At 39.9% G+C, this 24,954-nt stretch overlaps 1 protein-coding gene across 1 annotated transcript in view; it reads right to left on the minus strand.

The window, feature by feature from the left end:
* SCEL (sciellin) overlaps window positions 1–21,738 on the minus strand; it is a 132,266-nt gene extending 110,528 nt beyond the window's left edge. Inside the window, exons 1-3 of the mRNA XM_079721556.1 lie at window positions 21,626–21,738; window positions 6,612–6,673; window positions 5,819–5,936 (exon numbers count right to left, since the gene is read on the minus strand). Coding sequence (XP_079577682.1) covers window positions 5,819–5,936; window positions 6,612–6,654 — 161 coding nt within the window. The 5' untranslated portion in view covers window positions 6,655–6,673; window positions 21,626–21,738. The remainder of the gene's footprint in view (window positions 1–5,818; window positions 5,937–6,611; window positions 6,674–21,625) is intronic.
* Window positions 21,739–24,954: the final 3,216 nt, after the last annotated feature.

A 24,954-nucleotide genomic window follows, 5' to 3' on the forward strand; every position in this document is an offset into this window, starting at 1 on the left:
AAAACAAACCCAAAGTTAGCAGAAGGAAAGAAATCATAGAGAGCAGATCAGAAATAAATGAAAAAGAAATGAAGAAAACAATAGCAAAGATCAATAAAACTAAAAGCTGGTTCTTTGAGAAGATAAACAAAATTGATAAGCCATTAACCAGACTCATCAAGAAAAAAAAGGGAGAAGATTCAAATCAACTGAATTAGAAATGAAAAATGAGAACAACTGACACTGCAGAAATACAAAGGATCATGAGAGATTACTACAAGCAAATATATGCAAATAAAATGGACAAACTGGAAGAAATGGACACATTCTTGGAAAAGGACAACCTTCCAAGACTGAACCAGGAATAAAAAGAATATATAAACAGACCAATCACAAGCACTGATGTTGAAACTGTGATAAAAAATCTTCCAACAAACAAAAGCCCAGGACCAGATGTCTTCACAGGTGAATTCTATCAAACATTTAGAGAAGAGCTAACACCTATCCTTCTCAAACTCTTCCAAAATAGAGCAGAGGGAGGAACACTACCAAACTCATTCTATGAGGCCACCATAACCCTGACACCAAGACCAGACAAAGATGTCACAAGAAAAAGAAAACTACAGGCCAATATCACTGATGAATATAGATTCAAAAATCCTCAACAAAATACTGGCAAACAGAATGCAATAGCACATTAAAAGGATCATACACCACGATCAAGTGGGGTTTATCCCAGGAATGCAAGGATTCTTCAATATAGGCAAATCAATCAATGTGATAAACAATATTAACAAATTAAAGGATAAAAACCATATGATAATCTCAATAGATGCAGAAAAAGCTTTTGACAAAATTCAACACCCATTTATGATAAAAGCCATCCAGAAAGTAGGCATAGAGGGAACTAACCTAAACATAATAAATGCCATATATGACAAACCCACAGCCAACATCATTCTCAGTGGTGAAAAACTGAAACCATTTCCACTAAGATCAGGAAAAAGACAAGGTTGCCCACTCTCACCACTATTATTCAACATAGTTTTGGAAGTCCTAGCCACAGCACTCAGAGAAGAAAAAGAAATAAAAGGAATCCAAATTGGAAAAGAAGTAAAACTGTCACTGTTTGCAGATTATATAATATACATAGAGAATCCTAAAGATGTTACAAGAAAACTACTAGAGCTAATCAATGAATTTGGTAAAGTAGCAGGACACGAAATTAATGCAAAGAAATCTTTTGCATTCCTATACACTAATGATGAAAATCTGAAAGAGAAATTAAGGAAACAATCCCATTTACCCTTGCAACAAAAAGAATAAAATACCTAGGAATAAACCTATCTAAGGAGAAAAAAGACCTGTATGCAGAAAACTATAAGACACTGATGAAAGAAATTAAAGATGATACAAACAGATGGAGAGATATACCATGTTCCTGGACTGGAAGAACCAACATTGTGAAAATGACTAAACTACCCAAAGCAGTCTAAAGATTCAATGCAATCCCTATCAAACTACCAATGGCATTTTTCACAGAACTAGAACAAAAAATTTCACAATTTATATGGAAACACAAAAGACCGTGAAAAGTCAAAGCAATCTTGAGAAAGAAAAACGGAGCTGGAGGAATCAAGCTCCCTGATTTCAGACTATACTACAAAGCTACAGAAGTCAAGACAGTATGGTACTGGCACAAAAACAGAAAGATAGATCAATGGAACAGGATAGAAAGCCCAGAGATAAACCCATGCACATATGGTCACGTTATCTTGATAAAGGAGGCAAGAGTATACAATGGAGAAAAGACAGCCTCTTCAATAAGTGGTGCTGGGAAAACTGGACAGCTACATGTAAAAGAATCAAATTAGAACACTCCCTAACACCATACACAAAAATACACTCAAAATGGATTAAAGACCTAAATGTAAGGCCAGAAATTATAAAATTCTTAGAAGAAAACATAGGCAGAACACTCTATGACATAAATCAGAGCAAGATCCTTTTTGACACACCTGTTAGAGAGAGGGAAATAAAAACAAACAAATGGGACCTAATGAGACTGAGAAGCTTTCGCACAGCAAAGGGAACCATAAACAAGACGAAAAGACGACCCTCAGAATAGGAGAAAATATTTGCAAACAAAGCAACTGACAAAGGATTAATCTCCGAAATTTACAAGCAGCTCATGAAGCTCAATATCAAAAAAACAAACAACCTAATCCAAAAATGGACAGAAGACCTAAATAGACATTTCTCCAAAGAAGATATACAAATTGCCAACAAACACATGAAAGGATGCTCACCATCACTAATCATTAGAGAAATGCAAATCAAAACTACAATGTGGTATCACCTCAAACCCGTCAGAATGGGCATCATCACAAAATCTACAAACAATAAATGCTGGAGAGGGTGTGGAGAAAAGGGAACCCTCATGAACTGTTGGTGGGAATATAAATTGATACAGCCACTCTGGAAAACAGTATGGAGGTTCCTTAAAAAACTAAAAATAGAACTACCATCCGACCCAGCAATCCCATACTGGGCATATACCCTGAGAAAACCATAATTCAAAAAGAGTCATGTACCACAATGTTCATTGCAGCTCTATTTACAATAGCAAGGACATGGAAGCAACCTAAGTGTCCATCGACAGATGAATGGATAAAGAAGAGTGGCACATATACACAATGGAATATTACTCTGCCATAAAAAGGAACAAAATTGAGTTATTCGTAGTAAGGTGGATGGACCTCGAGTCAGTCAAACAGAGTGAAGTAAATCAGGAAGAGAAAAACAAATACCGTTTGCTAACACATACATATGGAATCTAAAAAAAAAAAAATGGTCATGAAGAACCTATGGACAGGACAGGAATAAAGACATAGACCTACTAGAGAATGGACTTGAGGACATGGGGATGGGGAAGGGTAAGCTGGTACGAAGTGAGAGAGTGGCATGGACATATATACAGTACCAAATGTAAAATAGATAGCTAGTGGGAAGCAGCCACATAGCACAGGGAGATTAGTGCGGTGCTATGTGACCACTTAGAGGGGCGGGATAGGGAGGGTGGGAGGGAGATGCAAGAGGGAGGGGATATGGGGATATATGTATACTTATAGCTGATTCACTTTGTGATACAGCAGAAACTAACACACCATTGTAAAGCAATTATACTCCAATAAAGTTATTCAATTTAATTAAGCCCATTATATCTGAAATTTTTCCACTTGTTGGTCTTGACAGTTTCCCTTGACAAAATGTAGGAAAGTAAGTACCAATATTTGTGGTTAAGAAGGTTGATTTTTCAGATTTAGCCTATATATATTTTTTTTTTTTTTTTTTTTTTGCGGTACGTGGGCGTGGGCCTCTCACTGTTGTGGCCTCTCCCGTTGCGGAGCACAGGCTCCGGACGCGCAGGCTCAGCAGCCATGGCTCACGGGCCCAGCCGCTCCATGGCATGTGGGATCTTCCCGGACCGGGGCACGAACCCGTGTCCCCTGCATCGGCAGGGGGACTCTGAAGCACTGTGCCACCAGGGAAGCCCCCTTGATTTAGCCTATTTTTGAACCATGAGATTATATAGTTTGCTCTGTTTGGTCCTTAAAATAACCCTATAAATTAGGCAGGGGATACACTTATATCCAGTTCACAGATGAGAAAATTGATCAGGGATTCTGTGGCTGTCCTAAGGCTAAAAACTTAGCAAGTGACAAGGGTGATCTTTTTATTCCAAACTTTTCCTTTTCCTACTGGTCAACCCTGCAATAGAACTTCACACAAGATCCCGAAGCTATGTCTTCCTTACTTTGTATAGTGGACCTGAAAGTGCAGGCAATTTTAGGAAATGTCAAAACATGTAGTAGAGACTTTGGCCTTGGGCCAAAGCAGAGAGTAAGTATCAGAACCTTTCCATGTCAACCCTACCAAACCTGAAACAGCACATTTCTCCTGGTTCTGATTACTCAACACTCTGGAACCACTTACAATAAAGCTATAAAAGAACTGCAGTAGATAATTAAAGAAAGATGAGCAGTGAAACTGAAACAATTCCAGCGAATATATACCCTCGAAGATGCCAAGAGAACTTCTCCATCTCCTTGGGATCCCCTCCCTAAACTTGTGGGAGAGTAGCAGACACCAGACACATTTTTGCCTGAAGAAAAATACATAGCACGTAGCCCACTACTGGGCCAGTGGGCGTGGGGAAAGCATCAGAGCCAATTTCCCCTTCACTCAGCAGCTGTCATGCCAGCCAAGCTGGCTTCCCTGGGCCTTTTTAAGGAAGCACGTCTGGCGTAAAGCCATCACTTCTACTGACTATAAATTATCTTAGCCATCTCTATCGCCCCACATCTGTGCAAATCTGTGCAACCCAAAATTTGTGATCTACCTTTGATATCATTCTACCACCATGGAAAAATAGAAATGCCATATTAGCTTCCAACAGAAGCAGTAAATGTTGCTTTATAGAAGGAAGTGATTGTTTTCTAAGAATGCTAACTCCAAAACTTAGTGTGAGTCTCCAAATAACCCTATAGTTCCTTAAAATAATAAGATTTAATAACAGAATTTAATAGACATTTTTGTTTAACAGCTACAAGTACACTCCTCAAACAACCATGTATGGACAGTTTAGTAGAAAGCTTAGAGAAAGTATACTGTAATGCAGGGATTCCCAACTTCAGTGCTGTTGACATTATGGGTTTGATAAGTTTTCATTGTGAGGAGTGTCCTCTGCCTTGTAGGTTGTTTAGCGGCATTCCTGGTTTCTACTGACTAGATGTCAGGAGTACCCAACCCCCCCCCCCCCAATTTTGATATTTAAAAATGTCTCCTGACCTTGCCAAACAATTTCTGGGAAGAAAATTGTCCCTGACGGAGAACCATTGGTGTAATGGGAAGATAATGGGTCATGTTACTTTCAGCTCCACCTCTTAATAGCTGTGTGCTCTTGAACAAGTTACCTAACTTCTCTGAGCCTCAGATTACTCCTCTGTAAAAATGAGGATGTAATACCTACCTCATGTGATTGTTATGAGATTTAGTGATGCTTCATACGTAAAGTACCTAGTATCTAGCCGGATACATAAGAGGGAATCAAAGACATATGCATATGTGTATGTCTGTATATACATATATATACACAATTTATAATAAATATATCTGGGCTGGACAAATGCCTATTATAAATCTATGTTGGCAATGAGGTGATATGCTTAGGGTAATAGTCTTCAGATCTTTAAACATATAGCTAATAGAAACAATGCTTAAAGCAGACAATACTTTTGTGATGGTTAACTGTTTTCTCTTACAAAGTGATACTGCATTTACCACCTTTCCATACCTAGAGGTATACGACCAGTGCGGACTAAAATGAGTTGAGAATTGATCGGCTTTAGTTGCACATAAGGAAATTTTACATAAATTATTATTAAATTTGTAAACTTGGAATCATACTTGTGTTTGTTTCAACTGACATCAGGCACCAGAATCACGTTACCATGAATTAAATATTACCTTTTTGGAAATTGGAATATCTTTTTTTTTTTCAGATTATCAAGTAGGCACCAATGTCTATGCTATTTATAACAGCAAAATCCTACTTTTTTCTCACTAATAATTCATATTCTTTTAGGTATGTGAATATTAAAAATGGTAGAGATATTCTTAAAAATCTGATGTAACGAATTTATGCTTACTAAATCTTACCAAACATGAGGCCAAGCAACAAAGTGTTTTAGAAGGAAAGTATCCAATTTCCACATGGCCATTAGTTTCCCAAATGGAGAATGGCTCTTTCTACTCACCCACCCACCCACACTCTTACTTTTCTTCTTTAGGACGTTCCTTTATCCAGCTGTTATCCTGTAAGACAGTCCTTCTTTTGTTCACATCGTGAAAACCCTGTTGCTTCAGTATAGTCCCCTGAGTGGTACTCTTCATATCTATCAACAGAAAAATGAAACATCAAGAGATGTAGTTGCATGGAGTTGAGTGTGTGTTTATTAACTTGGAAATCTTGAGAGGAGCATCTGATTGGCCAGCATCACTCTCCTAGGCTGGCAAATCCAGTACTGTTTCAAAGTAGGATGCACTGGCAAGAAAGAACAAGTCCCACAGCCCATCATCAAAGATAACTTATAAAACTGCTCAGGTGCCAACTGAAATTGCTCGTGCACACCATGAAGCCCTGCCCCACACCTGGGAGTGTAGAACCACAGGCCTGGGAAAAACCAATACCGGGTTTAGTGGGTTGGCCATTTTGCTCAAAAAGAAATGTGCCTCAGAAGGACACACGAGACTGTTTTAGAAGTATCTAGTGAACAATAGTAAGTCCTGGTGCTTCTGATTGTAAATAACTTAATTCTTTGATCTCATGGGAGCCAAAAGCACAGAAGGTCACACACACTTGATTTTTAAAAGAAATCTTTGAATTGCAATTAGATGAGTAAAATCTACAGCACTCTTACTTTTTTCTTAAGCCTAACTTTGGCCATGTTAATTAAATTAGACGGTTGCTTCTAAGAATTTCACAGCTACATGAAAAAAAAAAAAGAACTGTGAGTTGTTTTTCCCAGATTTTTAAGTTCTCTGAGTAAGGGAAACATCATCTACATTACCATTTCCTGTGGGAGGTGTTTTTCTCAAGGTAAAATTGGACATGCTGCCTTCCAGTAAGGATCTAAAAGAAAAATGGGGATGGGGAAAACACAGTAATGACTCGACAAAGAATCAACAAGGGACTCATTCATTGCTAATGAGACACATTTTCCAATGACATTGGCGGTCACATAATCTGGTATAATGAATACATGATATGTATGAATACATGAAGTGACCCCTAAGAACCTGAGAGTTCATCTATTCCAATGCATTTATTTTACAGATGAGGAAACTGAAGCCAGGAGTGTTTAGTGTCCCCTGTGTTACAGGACAAGCAGTTGGCTGAGTCAGGCCGTCATTAACTCATTTATTCAATGAAAAAATATGCATTGAATGCTTGACACTGAGCCAGGAGCTGGAGACACAAAAAGATAAGTAAGACGAGTATTGGGCCAGGTCAACAGGGAGACGGAGACATGGAGTTTACAGCACAATGTGCAGGAGGGCTCATCAGCTCCTTCTTTGCGGAAGCCAAAGTGAACCCAGGCAACTGACATGTGTTTAGAAGGGAAGCAGCCAGAGCGTGGAAATCACAGATCTTGGGAAGCACTGGTGGTTTTAGGTAAGCCTTGTGTGGGAAAGCCCTAAGATTCTCAGCTGTGACGAACTGCTACTGCCAAGCTGCTAAGGGACTGAGGTGATTCTCATTCCCAGTTTGCCTGGGATGATGGTGCGTTGAGAGCTGCATTACGACACTGAGTCTTAGGCACTTTTGCTTTTGATGGCCTTTTCCTTCACACACAAGCACATGCACACACATGCATACACATACAAAATTAAAAATATTTTATGACTGTGTTAGTATAACGATGAATAACAATCCAGGCTGGCTTTGTTAATACGTATTCATTATTGTTATCGTATTCATTTTTTCTTCTGCTGTTAAAAGGAATTAAAATTAGGACCCTTTTGTGGGCCCCTAAAAGGGGTCCCAGGTGTGGCCTTTTCTGCTTAACGGATAAGTCAGCCCTGAGTTTCCCTGAATGTGGGACTTTCAGTTTTTAAACTGGAAAAGTCCTGGGCAAACAGGACTGGGCTGGTCACCCTAGGTGGGACATTATGTTTTTTGCAGGTTTCATCCCACCAGACAGTGTAGGACTGTTGGAGGGGCCCTCCATCTCAAGTCAGAAGCAAATCCTACATCCAGCTTCATGACATCAAAGTTCTGCGATCGAACCACTGAATCTCCCTGTAAACTGTGCTAATGAAACCTGCCGTCTACTTCATAAGGTTGTGATGATCAAACGAATAATGTACACAAACATCACTTTGTTAAACTATAAATGCTGTTGGGACTTACAGCTGTATCACCCGACAGCAGTTTCTAGGTATAACGTGGAGATTCTACAGCCCTCATCTCCCACCCTCTGGTCCAAACGTATCTCCTACAGTAACTTGCCATAGGACTTGAAGTGGTAAAGATGCATTCCTCTGGATCAAGGCATGGTTTCCCTAGTACCTTTATTTAGAATATCAGTGCTCCTAGAGTCGGTGAGAGGTGGCAGCTGCTGGTGACTTTACCAGCCTGGTGCTCGGCGGTACGGGCTCACGGCTGCATCTCATCTGGGGAACTGCCCTTACTTGCTGGGGCTGCCAGTTACACACCCTCCTCATCCACTGAACCTGCAGCCAGCGACTGAGTGACCTGGAATGTAGAGCCAGTCCTGCAGGTGACTGGTGCTTTAGCACTCACCATGGCAGAAGCTAGGCTAGCAGGGGGCTCATCGTCGCTCAGCTCCTTCTCTTCCCGCCCCGCCCCCCCACCGCTTCCCTTTCTCCTTTCTTCTGAGTGAATACCCTACATACGTCACAGGCACCCAAAGTCCTCCCAGGCACTGCTTCTAGGGGACCCAACCTAAGACTAACAACCAGCCTAAGACCAGCCGCTGTTCGCTCCGCTGAGAGTCTGAAGGTCTTAGTGAAATTAGAAAGACCTGCATGTACAGTGTGCTATTTACTGACTGTGTCACCTTGGGGATGCTGCAGTTCAGCTCCTTTATCTGTAAAATGAGGTGAATTGGGACTGTTTTGAGGATCAGGTTCGATGACATATGTAAAGTGCCTGATTACTGGCCAACACAGAGTAAGTGCTCAATAATTCTTAACTTCATGCTTCTATCACCTTGGAAAGCGTTAAGCGTAAAGATGAGATGTGGTCAGGTGTGGGAAGGAGATGCAACGGCCTTGCATTTGGGCCCTGGGCACCCAGGGATTGTGGGGTGGCCACTGTCTCACTGTATTTGGAGGTCCCTAAAACTCTGGCAGAAATGGGAGGAAAAGAGGCATGCAAACTTCAGTCTGAACTACTTGTTCACTTCACCTCAGTCTGGCCTTGATTCTCTGGGTTCTTGGCTAACCTACTTCCTGTTTCTAAATGGCTCTGATAAACTCTTTTCCTGAACTGGTAAAGACCTGGAAGGTTCGTAGCTGATTGAACTGGGATTCTGAGGTGGGCAGAATGCTGAGTGTATATCTGGTGATACACTTGCAGAGATTGCAAACTCAGTCGTGAAATACAGGGAAGGGTCAATGGAGAAAAGTCATTTTGCAATTATCTGCTTATTTGTCTCTCACAAAAGACCGAGTGTCCTGTGAGCCAGACTTAAGACTGTCCCTTCTCTATTTCCAGTGTGTGGGACAGAGTGGATGCTCCCTAGGTGCTTACTAGGTGCTGAATTTGGTCCCTCTCAAAATTCCTAACACCCCAGTACCTCAGAATGTGACTATAGTTGGAGGTGAGGCTTTTAAAGAAGTGATTAAGTTAAAATGAGGCCATTAGGGTGAGGTCTAATCCAATCTGTCCCATGACCTTATAAGAAGAGGAATTTGGACACACAGAGACACCAGGGATATGTCTGCATAGACGAAAGGACATGAGAGGACACAGAGAGAAAGAAGGTGGCCATCTGCTAACTGAGGGGAGAGGCCTCAGGAGAAAACAAAACTCATGACACCTTGATCTTAGACTTCCAGCCTCCAGACCTATGAGGCGACAAATTTCTGTTATTGAAGTCCATCAGCCCTAGCAAACTAATAGAGTGCTTATGGGAAAAGTGGTTTAAAGATTTCTAAAATAGCTAAGTGATTCAAAGGGCTTTGTGTTACCCTGTCTCTGACCTGTGCCCTTTGTGTCTTTAATTGCCCTACTGCCCGGGGCAATTGCCAATAGCCATAGTACCTGTTCTCAACTGGATACCTCACAGGCATTATCTCATTCTCACATAAACCCTGCACAGCAGCTATTACCTCCATCTCCCAGATAAGACACATGACTGAAGCTCAGGGAGAGGCTGTAACCTGCCCAAGTGGCAACAAGCAGAATCTGGCTTCTAAACCAAAGCCAACTCGTTCCTCAACAACCAGCAGTAGTATTTGTCATGAGTCACTGCAAGACGGGACCGGTAACCTGGCATTAGAGTGAAAGAGGGAAGGTACACAGCAGGGCCTGCCTGACTCGACATCTCTGGAAGTCCCATGAGCTCTGCCCCCACTGCCTGGCAGCAGGAGAACCAGGACAACTTCTCAAGGAATCATTGCAGCAGACAAACCCTCACAGAGCAGCCTTCTCTGTGTGTGTCCTGATATTTCCCTGCTTATAAACATATGTCCATACAAAAAGGTATACACGAATGGTTATAGCAGCATTATTCAAAATAGCCAAAAAGTGGAAACAACCCAAATGTCCATCAGTGGATGAATGGATACACAACATGTGGCAGATCCATACAATGGAATATTACTTGGCAATAAATAAGAATGAAGCATTGATACATATTACAACATGGATGAAGCTTGAAACATGCTAAGTGAAAGAAGCCAGACATAAAAGATGACATATTTAGGATTCTATATGGATGCTGTCTTTTAGATTTTCCTTGGTATCCTCAGTACTCCTCCCAAGCCAGGCTTCTGCTGCCCCCTTAGGCTCTGTTGGGTAAGGAGGAGAGCTCAGACAATAATAATACCTTAGATGATTTTATAGTAATTATAATATATCTCATTTCATTTCCAAGGCTATGTTCTAAGAGTATAATCCCTACTTAGCAGAGACATGGCTCGAGAAGCTGCTGAGTGGAAAGTTGGGACTCCATCTGAGGCTTTCTAGCTCAAAGCTCATTGTCTTTTCCTCTCTGCCAGGGACTCCCAGATTGATAGCACTTCCTGCAGTTGTAGAGAGAAAAGCAGGTATCTCTTCTTCACCTTATATTTAGGGTTGGCTCTAATCAGATCCAGCACCCTGCTAAAGGGTCCAATATTTTCATGCCTTTGGTAGCAGGTATTCTCCAGAAGGAGTCATAAGATAAGACATCCAAACAAGCTCAGGGCCCTTACCACTTTCTCCCTGCCAATAACTAGCCTCAGGTATCATATAAACACCTCACTGGCTCCACCCCAGTGTCTCTGGGATACTTTCTAGGGATAGTTGCCAGTGAACTCACTTGCTTTCTCTGGGACACCCAAGTTTTATCTTGTTGCCTCTTTCATGAAAGCCCCTGGGAAGGACCAGGCTTTTTGTGCTTCACCCTTTCCATCTCTGAAAGTAGGCTGCTAGGCAGAAGGTAAGATCAGCCATCTTTGGACCATGAACTAACCTCGGGACTAAAGTCACACACTAAGAATGGCAGAGCAGGAAGTTAGAAGGAGCCTGGTTCCTCATGGAGCTGCCAAATAGCCGCCAAAGAGTTGAGATGATCCATCTCTTAATTTTTGGCAAGAGGAAAATAAACCTAGTTTCTTCATGAGATTACTCTTTCATATTTTTGTTACTCAAGCTAAATGCTCTTCCTACCTGTTACAAGATCATCGTGGAACAAACAGAAGGTCTAAAAGCCCATGGTGGTCTACAAAATATAAGATACTAGTGACTTTTTTATTAGTAAAACACTATTTCTTGTGACATGTCTGTGTGTTCAATGTTCCTAGCAAGAAGGATCATATGTTTAGTTCCTACTATTGTTTCACATCATGCCACAGATTAGTGCTCATTAGCTTATTTAATCCTTCCAGATGAGTATTATTACCTCTAATTACAGGAACACAAAACTCAGGTTAAATAAACTGGCTAACGTCACACAGGGAGTGACAGTCAGGAACTGCAATTAGGTCTATATGACTGCAATGCCAGGGTCTTTTCAGTAAACGGTGCTACATGTTGGTCAAAGTACCCTGTGATATAGCCAACTCCAGACACACAGGGAAAAGCCCGGGAGTTCCGAGAGATGGAAGATAATGGGAGAGGAGCTGGAAGGAGCTGCAGTAATAAACAGCTGCTCCATCACCCCTGGGCAGCTCAGCCTCGAGCCTCACCCCTCCCGTGGCCACACTGAAGCCATGAGTGGCCTGGTACTATTCCTACTGGACTCCTCTGGATCTATCTCCCTACTAGATGGCTTGATAATGTTTTATACTCTTTCCTAGCTCCATGCTGTCCACTGGCACGAGGTAAATGAGACAGCAAAATATAATGTATTCTATTTTCAAATGATAATATTTTAATAAGTATGCAGGAGTTTTTTTTAATGAAAATGACTAATAGTGTGGGAAAATAAAATTTTTTCACCAAATCTACAGGTTTCACTTCCATCTCGTGCGCAACCTCCCTCAGCACCACCTGCTCCTTTGTTTTTCTTAGGACCCATTGGCTATGTCACCCTAACCATCTCCATATGTCAGCCCATTTGGTGGCCCCAGAACCATTTCTAGAAACTCCAATCTAAAACATTTAAGGTGCAAGCCCCACTCTCATCAACCTGTAATTCCACTGAAATTTCACTGCAGTGGAACACTTGCCATCCCAACCAGAATATAAACCAACTTTTTTTATATATGGATATTTTCTATACTGTTAATAAAAATGGATCAACAATATATGTCCCTGTGAATAATGCTCTCATTAAAAAAAAATACCCTTCTGTAGAGTGGATGAGAGATTAGAAACCTTTCAAACTGGTAATGTCACAAAATACATGCAGCAAAATCTCAGTTTTATATTATTTTTTAAAGAAATTACTTATTTCAGGGACTGAGGTTATCCTCAGTTTCATATCTACTCAACACCCAAATAATGACACTTTAATAGCTTCTGTTCAGCCAATTAGATTTATTTCTAAGTGCTGTCCTTCAGTTTCCTTCCAATCAAGTTTTAAACTTCTCACAAGAAAGATGAAACTCTCATCTGGTTTCAAATTGCTGTTGCTGGTACATATACCAAATAATGGCAGACACCAGCAACTGTGTTTTTTTCTAGCAATTATATTTTAAATGTATAATACTGTAAGGAAAGATGTATTAAAAGATGTGTCCCTATTATGCTGTGAACTACAAAAACCTTTCCCTTTTAAAGCACCAAATTCATAAGTTGAAAACTCTGATGTGAAATCATGATGTCAGAAGTCAGTATGGAAACAGGAAAAAAAAAAACCTTTTCAACTTCTGGCCCCTCTTTCATTTCCTCTTTGTGGCCAAACACCAGAAAGTGCTGGTTTTTACCCAATGCCTACAGCCTCTGCCCAAAGACATGTCTTTAGGTTTTAGATGAAATTACTCTCCTTAAATTCTGAATCACAAAACCAGTCAAGTTTCATGGTTTTCTTTGGATGCATTTGAAACTATCAAACATCTCCTGTTTCTTAAATGTATCCCCGTTCAGATCCTCTTCATCTCCCTATGTCCTTCTCAATTTCTATTTTGAATAACAGCACTTCCCCAAGAGCGTTTAGGTCCATTAGGTAATCTTCTGCTCCCCTAGCCAGTCAGCCCCAGCTCTTCCTGTCCCAACTAAGCTGCAGTCTTCTCCATCTTTTGGGTCCTCTTGACAAAAAGGCTTTGTGGACCTTGTTTATCTATTTTATTTTTTACAAGGTCCTATGTTTAGCACATGGAACTATATTCAATATGCTGTAATAAACCATAATGGAAAAGAATATGAAAAAGAATATGTATATGTGTGTGTGTGTGTGTGTGTATAACTGAATCACTTTGCTGTATACCAGAAACTAACACAACATTGTAAATCAACTATACTTCAATAAAAATTTTTTAAAAAAAAGGACTTTGTGGGTCTCACTCTTCCCCTTCCCACCCAAGGACAAAATGCCTCTCGACTTACCTAATTGCTACATATTACCACTCCCTGCTAACTCTCCTTAAGAAAGATTGTGTGAGCAAAGAAACTGGAATGAGGTGGTGCAGAGATGAAAGAGAATAGGAAGAGTAAGACAGAAGAGAAGAAAATGCAGAGCAGAAAATAGGATAACAAAATAGAGGATGAGGGCTTCCCTGGTGGCGCAGTGGTTGAGAGTCTGCCTGCTGATGCAGGGGACACGGGTTCGTGACCCGGTCCGGGGGGATCCCACATGCCGCAGACTGGCTGGGCCCGTGAGCCACGGCCACTGAGCCTGCGCGTCCGGAGCCTGTGCTCCGCAATGGGAGAGGCCACAACAGTGAGAGGCCCGCGTACCGCAAAAAAAAAAAAAAAAAAAAAAAAGAGGATGAGAGAAAAAAAGAGAAAAAAAGAGAGAAAAGAATTCACTGCTGGTATTTGGTCGTGTGATAGTGTTAAGCCATATTGAGCTTAGATTTTACACGTATTGTCACATTTAAGACCCACAGAATGCCTTAAGGCTGATACTATGATTACCCTTCTTCTATACCTAAGTGAAACTTTATAATGAATGACTTCAATGAAGTCAGAGTCCTTTTTCAGAAGGTAGGGCAGGAGTTGGAAATGTGGACAGTGGGTAAAATTAGTTCTTTCTGGAAAGAGGTTTTAGGATGAGTAGTTTGCCTAAGGCTACACAGCCAGTGCACAGTTGGGATTCCAGCCCAAATCAACCTGACATCAAAGTTCCTGTCCCAGAAGCCCAGGAAACAAAAAGGGTTCAACAAGTAGAAAGTTACCAGGTTAAAAGAAAGGGTGAGAAGAATGACATTTCCTTTGCAATAGAAATCTGTGATGGACCTCAACCAAGAGTGAGATTTGAGCAGACTTTCTCTGATCATTTTACCAAAGTATCATGAGATCAGCCCAGAGTGATAGGTGGATACTTTAATGGCTCCAAAATCTCCCAGTTAATTTATCAAGCTTCTAATAGACTTATCTAAATTGATATTTTTATGGAAAAGACCAAATATGAATAGTTACCTAAGATAAACCTCTATAGTGATAGAAAGTATAAAAAAGCAAACATAGAATAAGGAAATAAATACAGCAAAAATGTCTAGAACGACATATGTAGCTTGGTGGTATTCACTTTCGTATATGAAGAAGTCTTCATGGTTCGATAATACCTACTAGTACTTGTTTCCCAGAAATCACTGGTAACAGGGAAAAATTCTAGAACCTGAAAAAGGACAAATGCTATTAAACCATTTTCAACAGAAGAATAAGAGAGGCTCTATAATCACAAGTCAATGAACAGCAGCATTATCTTCTGTAAGGTAAATACAACAAACCACCAAACAATTAATTATCGCCTAAAAGAACATGAAATATTATGTAAGGATAAAATAAACAGGGCTTCACAAAGTGTAAACGTTAACAAATGCATTTAAATTAATGGACTATTTTTAGCCTTCATACACAGTGTATAAGGAAATCCAATACTTATTGGGCTGGGAACGACTCACTTATCCTGCTGTGATGGTTGGAAATTTGCTATTTCTTTAGTCACACAGCCTCCCAGTCTCCACTTAGCATTAGAAAACTTGCTCACTGATGGTGAAACAGTTTAGAATGTAGCACAAATAAAATCTGTAGCCAGACAGTTGTCTATATGCTATGAATTTTGAGTCTGATAACCATCGACTATAAAATGCTCTTACTGTTTGTTCTCGGTTTTAGCATGAGCCCTCACTTGCCCTTATTTCCACCACCAATCTTTTCTGCAGAATAACAGATAATGTCAAGTTTTAGCATGAAGAGTTGTACTCTCTGGGACAATGATCAATTTCATTTTATAAAAGACAATGGTCTAATATTCATTAATAAAAATACTATGTAATAAAAATTATCTATTGCTTGAACCTCTTATGGACTATTTTTAGTTCTAGCTGAAAACATTTGTTAAATGAGTAAAAGCCCAAATTTTGACCACGGATTATGAACCAAAACTCTGTTACCTTATGTTCTTTATCATATTTCATATTCGCTGCAGCTCATGTCATGTCACTCTTTGTCTCAATTTTACACGGTAAAATCTTTCTCCTTATATTATGCTCAATAGAAAATGTGAAAAATATAGAAAGCACAAAGAAGGAAAAACTCAGACACCTTTCATCAATCACTGTTATTTTCTTCCAGGGTTGTTTATTATTATTATTATCATTATTATTATGCCTATTAGAGCCTACTGATACACATTTTTCAATGCCATTTAAAAATATTTAAATAATTATTTCCTTTGCAACTACAAAATATTTCATCCTATGGGCCTATCTATCAGTATAACATAATTCCTTGGTTTTTTCCAACAAAACCACATCCTAATTATTTTCATCCATCTCTGATGGATCCTTAGGAGTGAAATTACTTGCCAAGGGGTGTAACTTCTAAAATGTTCTCGGTCCCTATCGTCAAATCTCTTTCCATAAACCTTACACCAGTTTATAGTACACCAGCAGCTTACGAATGTCCACACATCGGCCAGCATTTAGAATTATCATTTATTAGTCTCTTTAATGATTTAATAGATGAAAGTGGAATCATTTTGGCTCAAATGCATATTTTTATAATTTTATTGGTTATTTTATTTCTTATTTTGTGAATTATCCATTGATTAATATTATGGATTTCTTATTGTTTTCTTACTTTCTTTATATATCAGAAATATTTATTTTTACTTTCCCAGTTTTCACTTAGCGTCTGACTCTGATTTTTTTTTTTGATCAGCAGCTTCCAATTTTGTAATTCCCTTTCTTTCCCCTTATTAATTCTTTCACTCCTTAGAAATCCATGTAGACCATCCATGAAACTTCTTTCTGACCTCAAAATCCAAGCAATCACCAAGCCCTACAACTCTGCTCTTACATCACTCTTGATTGTCTTTCTGTCCATATTCAAACTACCAATTCAAGCTGCCATAATCTGCTTACTATTTTATCAGCTTCCTACCTATATTACCAAGCTCTACACTTACTCTCCCAATCCATTCTCAAGAGTGCCAAAGTAGTCACCACCTTGCTTAAAACTCTTCAATGGCCCTTCATTTCTGTCAGGATAAAATCCAAATTGTTATCAAAACTTACAAGTCCATACCCACCTGCCTCCTTTCTCCCCACGCCTCACTCAAACTCTAGCTTCAGCTGGACTAAGTCATTCCAATTCCTGAGGGCTCCATCCTTTTCATAACCTTTAGGCTGTTGCTCACTCTATGCTTTATGCCTAAAGCATTCTTCTTTCTGAGCCTCCTCTCACCCTTACTCTCCTTTCAGGAAAGACTCACATGCATTTTTCAGGTCACTCATTACATATCCTCCTGGATGCATTCAGTGATACCATCACAACCTGTCTTCACCTCCATCTCCCCAGGCTGAGCCCTAGGAAGTGTTCAGATAGCAAAGAGTACCTCTCTATAACAACGGTACAATACAAACTGCCTTTTGTGTGGCTGAAGTTTTTTTCCATCCCCAACACACACACACAGACACAGACACACTGTAAATCTTGAGGGTTGTAACCAAGACCGTCTTCTCTACAGTTGTATTTCCAAATATTAGTATTATATCTGGCACATAATAAGCTCTAGAGGAACATTTGTTGGACAAATGAGATTAATAAATATTTACATGTTTTATTCTAAGTTTAAAACATGTATTTTATTGTTACATGGAAACTCTAATCCATATGGATTTACTTTAGTAATGGTGGAATCCCTTTCCCATTGATATATGATTTTTCCTTTGTCACATAAAGAAAACTTATATATTCTAGAATGTGCTTCGTGGCTGTCTCTTCTATTCCATAGATCTGCCTTTAGTTTCTTGCAATAGAAACAAACTATTTTAGTTATTGTCTTTTTCTAATACATTTTAATATCTAATGAAAGCACCCTTCATTAATTTCTCTTGTAGAAATTCTATCAGCTATTCTAACTTATTCATTTCTTTAAGATAAATTTTAAAATTATTTTCTCTGGTTTCAAAACAAATATTCTACAAGAACTTTTGATTGGAATTGCATGAATACTATAAAATAGTTTGGGAAGAGCTGACATTGATGATATTCAATCTGTCCATCTAGGAATAGTACTCAAAGAAGCTTTTACTCAAGAAAGTCTTTAGGTCTTATAGTAAACGTCTGTGATTTTCTTAATCTAGGTCCCACATTTTTCTTATGGAAATTTTTTTCTTGATGTTTTACATCTCTTTGCACTAGTGTAAAAGAAATGGTAATATATGTCATATTATGTTATTATATATATATGTATAATTCAGTAGGAATCCTAAATTTTCTTTTTATTTGCTGGTTCTGTGAGATAAGTATGATCATACAAGTGACATTTGGTCAAATTGGGGGTCATAATTATATCCAAGTCTATCTGGATTCCAGCCTCCTATGGTTTTTTCTGTATGGATTCCTTTCAAATATTTACCTAATGACAAAAGGGAGAACACTGGGAAGGAGGGCAGAGGAGGGTAGGTTGTAGGGGGGCAGTTTTCTCTGAAATATTTAAAATTAACTCTCAGTGTAGAGGTACCATGCATATCCTGTGGCTTCTGAGCATTCTCTGGAATACTGCCACAGTCTCCTGGGATGTGTGTATTTTAGTTAAAAAAGCATGGTCTATATAGTTCATTACTTTCTCCCAGAAGGTTCCATACAAAGGAGACAATCACATTTTAGGTCAGGGAAACTTGGGTCTAGAAATACAGAATGAATTATTTAGATGCTTAGAGCTCTCAAGTATACAATTACAATGAGTATTCAGAACTAGAAGTAAGCCAGTTGTTGTTTAATGGATACCTATAAAAAGCACTCTTCCAATTAATCATCACAATAAAAGGATGATTCATATCCTTAAAAATTTAGCAACTAACATAAAATGCAAATCTAATAAATGTAGCTGTCATTTGACAAAGCATGCATTTGAGGAAGGGCCTTTCCCAAATTCTAAAATCACATGGATTTTTACAATGGTAATCTAGAAACCCTTAAGAAATATATTTGATAAAGACTTTTGATTAAAAAGTAAAGTTCAAGCAACTGCAGACAAATATCCAGTAATTCATACATAAAACCCTTATTTCAAAGTTCTCAGCAAGAGAAAAGGAAACATGATCAACAAATAGCCTAGGAACAGGATAATGTCAGAAGACAAACTGTGTGGGACCAACAAAGCTTTCCCCTGGACCACTGGCTGGCCAAGAATTCTATCACATCACTCTTAAAGAATGCTTAGAGTTAACGCCCGAATCATAGGGACACTATCAGTTAAATCATGTTTGCTTAAGTTGACTGCTTAGTGAATTATATGCGGCTCATTCCACAGTCTGAGTTTCATTGTTCAAAACATCTCCTCTGGGCTTCCCTGGTGGCGCAGTGGTTGAGAGTCCGCCTGCCGATGCAGGGAACACGGGTTCGTGCCCCGGTCTGGGAAGATCCCACGTGGCATGGAGCAGCTGGGCCCGTGAGCCATGGCCGCTGAGCCTGCGCATCCGGAGCCTGTGCTTCGCAACAGGAGAGGCCACAACAGTGAGAGGCCCGTGTACCGCAAAAAAAACAAAACAAAACAAAACAAAACATCTCCTCTTTGCTTTGTTTGCACAGTCTCCAGGAAAATGAATCACTAGCTGTTTCAGTCAAGATTCCAGTGGATAGAGGAGACAGCCAGCAAGCAGCCCCTATGGACTGGTAGCCGAGGTGAGGCTGTCTCCGATTGAATGTCTCACACCCTACAATCTACAACTTACACACACACCACCTCACCTTCCTACAAAGGGGCTGACCGCTCCTGAGGTTAAAAACTAGGAATATAATAAATAACAAGACTGACTCCACAAACTACAAATTTAAAATGTATCTCTTCATGTCATAGTCATTCTATATGCACTGTAATAACATTCTCAAGTATGAGTGGATAAGGAAATTCTTATTTCCGGATCATTTCTAGTTCTTTTGTAAAGCCAGAGGGAACCTCATTTATTGTTACCACATATTTTATGTGAAAGAAATTTGAAAAATCATTGAGAAAATTCAGTAAGACCAAAATCAGGTGATCAAGCTCCTCATCTGGTTCTAACTATCATCCTGGCAAGTTGCTTAACATGTATATGTTTTGTTGTCCTCACCTAGAAAATTAGTGAGTTAGACTAGATAAGTCTATGCTCCATTCTAATTGAAAATTTAGGTCAGCTGAATCTAACCTAAATTTTAACCCTTTTAATCTACATGAAGCTAAAAGTTTAATAAAAATCCTGGCCTTTTATCTGCATTCTCTGTCTACCTGACATTTAGAATCAAGCAAATGTTTTACTAAAAATTGTACTGATGTAATATCACAGATTTCTCAAATTGATTTTCCCAATACTTTAATTCTGGAATACAGCAAATATCAGAAAGACCATTTCTACATTATAAACTGTGGAAGAGAAAGCTGGTTTTCAACTTGATCACATTTTATGACAAGTAAAATTATAATCCACAAATGGTATAATTTAGTTTTCTGATTACTATACACGTTTGAAAGCCAAATTATTAAAAAATTCCTCAGTAACCTTTGGGAACTGAGCTCTAAAAGCCTCCGAGACAGCACATGACCTGCTCAGCAATGGGAAGCAATGAAAACTCTAGAATTGAAAGCAGAGCCAGGTACACTGTGGGAAGTGCCTTTCTGAAGACAGAGAGCGCTGGGTGCAAGTGTGAGTAGATCCTGGGTTCGAGTCCCACAGCTCTGCATCTCAGATGCAAATGGTAGAGAAAAAACACAGGTCAGACAAGTCAGCTTAGCTATTAATCATAAAGGAAAGCCTGCTTAAAATAACTTTTCTGTTCTTATCAAAGGGCTTCCAAAACTGGCTTTTCAGGACTAGGATATGAATAGAGGTTGAAAATTGCCCCCATGTACATTAATCAATATGTAGGTTAGAACTCAGGATGTAACATAGCAAAGTTGGCCAAATGCACACGAATCCCTGTGGGAAACTGCGCACCCTCAGTTAGCCCTGCCCTGCCTTATTCCTTGGTATATTCACTCAAGAAATGTGATTTTCTTATTTGGGGAAGATAGGGTGGAGGACTGGGCATCTCTCTCTCACAGCTCAGTGACTTGCAATGCTTTCAGCAGTCAAGAAAAGCAAAGACTTCTTATCTATAAAAGAGTGGAGTTCACCATTTCAGTAAAAGCACCATCTGTGAAGACAGGGAGCTCCTTTTAAAAAATGTTTTTACAGTCACTTGAGAAAGTAGACCGGTGAGTGCTGGTCTCTCGACTTAAAGAATTTGCTATCCTTATGTGTGACCAGATTCACCAGCTGACAGCTCCTACATGGAAACTCAAATAGGCTTTCATTTCTCTGTTGCCCGGAAATGTGTAAAATTGTGGAGAATTTAAAAGCAGGGCTTCCCTGGTGGCGCAGTGGTTGAGAGTCCGCCTGCCGATGCAGGGGACACGGGTTCGTGCCCCGGTCTGGGAAGATCCCACATGCCGCGGAGCGGCTGGGCCCGTGAGCCATGGCCGCTGAGCCTGTGCGTCCGGAGCCTGTGCTCCGCAATGGGAGAGACCACAACAGTAAGAGGCCCGCGTACCGCAAAATAAATAAATAAATAAATAAATAAAATAAAAGCAATGCCATCTAAAATCACAACAAGGAGCAGCAGAACTGTTGACAAGTAGAACAGCCCATTGGAAGCTGTTAAAATTTCACTGGAAAAAAGACAGAGAGTAAGTTCTAATTTTAATCACTTGCAAAGAAAACAGGGAAAGTTATGCAATAAAGCAGAGATATTTACATTTGCAAATATAATTCAACTTACCTTTCTTGAGCAGATAAACCGGGACTCTTTGTCTAAACAGCCTGCAGTGATTCCCCAGGTGGATCCAGCTGAAACTAATGGGTACCTGGAGTTTACTGAGTGCAGTTTCCACCTCCACCTGCCTGTGTTAATGAACAGATCAGAGGCTTCTCCCTCAGTGGCTGAGTCACACAGGGAGGAGATGGGTGGTGTGAAAGAGGGTGTCACCTTGTACAAATACCAATTCAATTAAAACAGCTCACTCATGGACCTGCTGTCTTTGGTGAATTCTTTGTGTAATTTATGGCCTTGGTAGACCAAAAATACGTACTCCTGTTATCACCCTTTTAACTGACATCAACAATACCCACAATTCTATCCCTCACGAGGTGCCACAGTATCCAACCTATTTTGGATTCTCTTTTAAAAAACAAAACACAAAACTTAAGGTAGGAGGAATCTCTATCTGCCCATGGTACTGGAAGGCTGGGGCCCAGATACATACACAGGAAATGTACTGCTGGTAGGAATCAAGATCCTTAGGAGAGGAAAGTCCTTTGGAGCCCTGAGATCAGGAAATATGAAAGGAATCTATTACACAAATTCTACACATGGAATTCTGGTAAAACTATCAAAGGAAAAGTACATCCTGAAATATAAGAATTTTGAGCTTTTTGTGATTTCATCATCTATAAAAATGTGAAAAGGATGCTGGAAACTTCTTTCACATCTGAGGGCAGCAGTAGACTCCAGGGTCGACATCTGCTTCTGATGAGGAAGGAACAGTGCAGAAGAGCCACGCTAGGTGCAGGTTCCTATTACAGGTTCTGAAATGTACCTTCCGTAGCAGCCAGGGAGGCTTTAAAGAAGCTTAGTGAATCTGGAACATTGCTGAGAGGAGTGAGTCATTAGAATTTCCTGGGTCATTTTTATTCATCTGTCACACCAATAATTAACCAAATCCTCCCCATTTCAAGACAGCTCCTGAAAAACCACAGTCCAGCTGAGCTATAGTCACAGAAGGGACTATAAGAAGATGTAGAAACATTCAGATTAGAAGGTTCAGGCAATTGCAGGATGCAGTCATGGACTGGGACATCCCTTTCTTAATGTGCCCTTATTCTGGGCTGAGGAATTTGAAAATCTAAAATGGAAAATGTTCTCTAAAAGTAGTGTGTATATATATATATATATATATATATATATATATATATATATATATATATATATGTTTATTCAGTGCTTTCATAGAATTATATGTGTGCAAGATATTTTAGAAATATGTTTTAAACTTCTGTGATGCCCATAAATGTCAGTTGGACTGAGGTTGGATATCAATATCACAGATGAGAAAGTTGAAAAACCAAGATGTGACTTGTCTCATCTCAAAAAATAAGTAAATTAGAAGTATTATATTCACGATCATTCAGCATTCATTTAGCTGAATGAAGGGCTGAAACAGTTTCAGAGCTAGCTTGTAGGGACAAGTAGTAAGTTATATTAAACATATTATAGAAGGCTTAAATGCATGTTTTCATCCTTCATAAAATATAGAACCAGAAAATAATTTTCTACTTTGCAATGAAGAAAAATATACTGTCCAAAATACATTTAAACCTTTTGAGCTTCCAAACAATTATTTCTGCATGGAATTGAGGGTTTCTTTTATTTTATATACTGGAACCCATACCACTAAGCCACGTCAGTGTCTTTCCATTTAGAACTAAATCTTTGATTCAAAAAAGGGCTAATTCTAAACACTTTGGCAAAATTCAGACCTCCTCATTGCTGAACAGACATTCAGCAAAAAGGCTGCTGAAAATTAAGAATCTCAAAGTTCAAAGATGTCAGTCAAGAATGTGCACGGGGGGGGGGTGGAGGTGGCCAAATAGGTTTGGCCTTAGTTTCACTCAGGCCTTGAGCTGGGGAGCCTTGAGCATGCTTAGAATAACTTGGCTTTACCACGCCTATTTCACTGGGAGTGGCGGAGTTCTTGAGGTCTCTTTAGAATGTAAGCTACTAGGCTGTGATGGCAAATGTTTTATCGTGGGTGCCAATGCGGACTGCTTGACGTTGGCTGCCTGGGGGGACATGATGAGGTTTGTAAGGCAACTTTGAACTTGCACAGGAGAGAGACACGATTGATTAGCAATGTCTGCCACAGGTCTCAGATGGGGGGAGGGTTTGCTGAACCTATCTCCCCAAACAGGACAGTACTTTTTCTCTGTGATGTATCCAATGAAACAACCAGCCAGAAACGAGCACTTACTACCACATAATAATGAAAATAGCAAATACTTATATAGCACTGTTCATGTGCCAGGCATTGTTCTAAGAACTTGTCATACATTCATTTAAGAATTGCTATTAAAAGACTGTTACTTCCTGTTATACAGTCTGAATGTTTGTGTTCCCTCAAGACTGTTATGTGAAATCCTAACCTGCAAAGAAAGATGATGGTGTTGGAAAGTGGAGCCTTTGGGAAGTGCTTAGGTCATGAGAGTGGAGCCTTCATAAATGGGATTATTGTTCTTATAAAAGAGCCCCCCCCCCCCCCCCCCGAGCTTTCTAGCTCCTTCCACCACGTAAGGACAAAGTGAGAAGACGCAGGCTGCTATGAACCAGGAAGCGGAGCCTCATCCAACCACGCTGGCAGCCTCATCTCAGACTTCCCAGCCTCCAGAACTGGGAGAATCAAATTCCTGTTGTTTATAAACTGCCTGGTCTGTGTAATTTTGTTATAGCAGCCTAAACAGACTAAGATACCTCCTCACCCCAGAGAGATTCAAAAAGTGATGCTGAAAATGCAAAAAAATACAAACAGGACAAATCAGCATCTCAAAGCTCTCTAATCTGTCATGCAGGGACTTTGAGAGGTTGAAAGATAGAGGGCTCCCCACTTTCCTCCCAGATGGAGAAAATAAATGTTATGCACATGTTGCAACAAAAGCGGTAACAGTAGAGTGATAATTACAGAGCCAATTTCTCTTTGTCTGGGAGTAGACAGATGCCAGAATTAATGAATTACTGCCTTACTGCCAGTGCTGCAAGAGCGGGTGCGTTGCTTAATACGCACTGATGGTGCCAGCATGATGCAGACCCACAGAGAGCCCATGAGAAACCCCACGAGAGCCTGTATTCCATCATCTCTGCAGATCCACTATTCACTATGGGCAATCACTTCATCCTCAGGTCCACGTCTCTCTTGCTGCAGGGAGATGGATGAGATCAGGCTCTTTACCACCTGGACAGGTCACAGTGAAGAGATCAGGACTCCATACCTGCACTCTATAGACAATTTCATGAGGAACCAGGAGGGCTCAGCCCTGAGTTCCTGAGGCTTTCTGACT

The sequence above is a fragment of the Hyperoodon ampullatus genome (genome assembly GCF_949752795.1).
Source record: "Hyperoodon ampullatus genome assembly, chromosome: 16".
In the NCBI taxonomy this organism is placed as follows: domain Eukaryota; kingdom Metazoa; phylum Chordata; class Mammalia; order Artiodactyla; family Ziphiidae; genus Hyperoodon; species Hyperoodon ampullatus.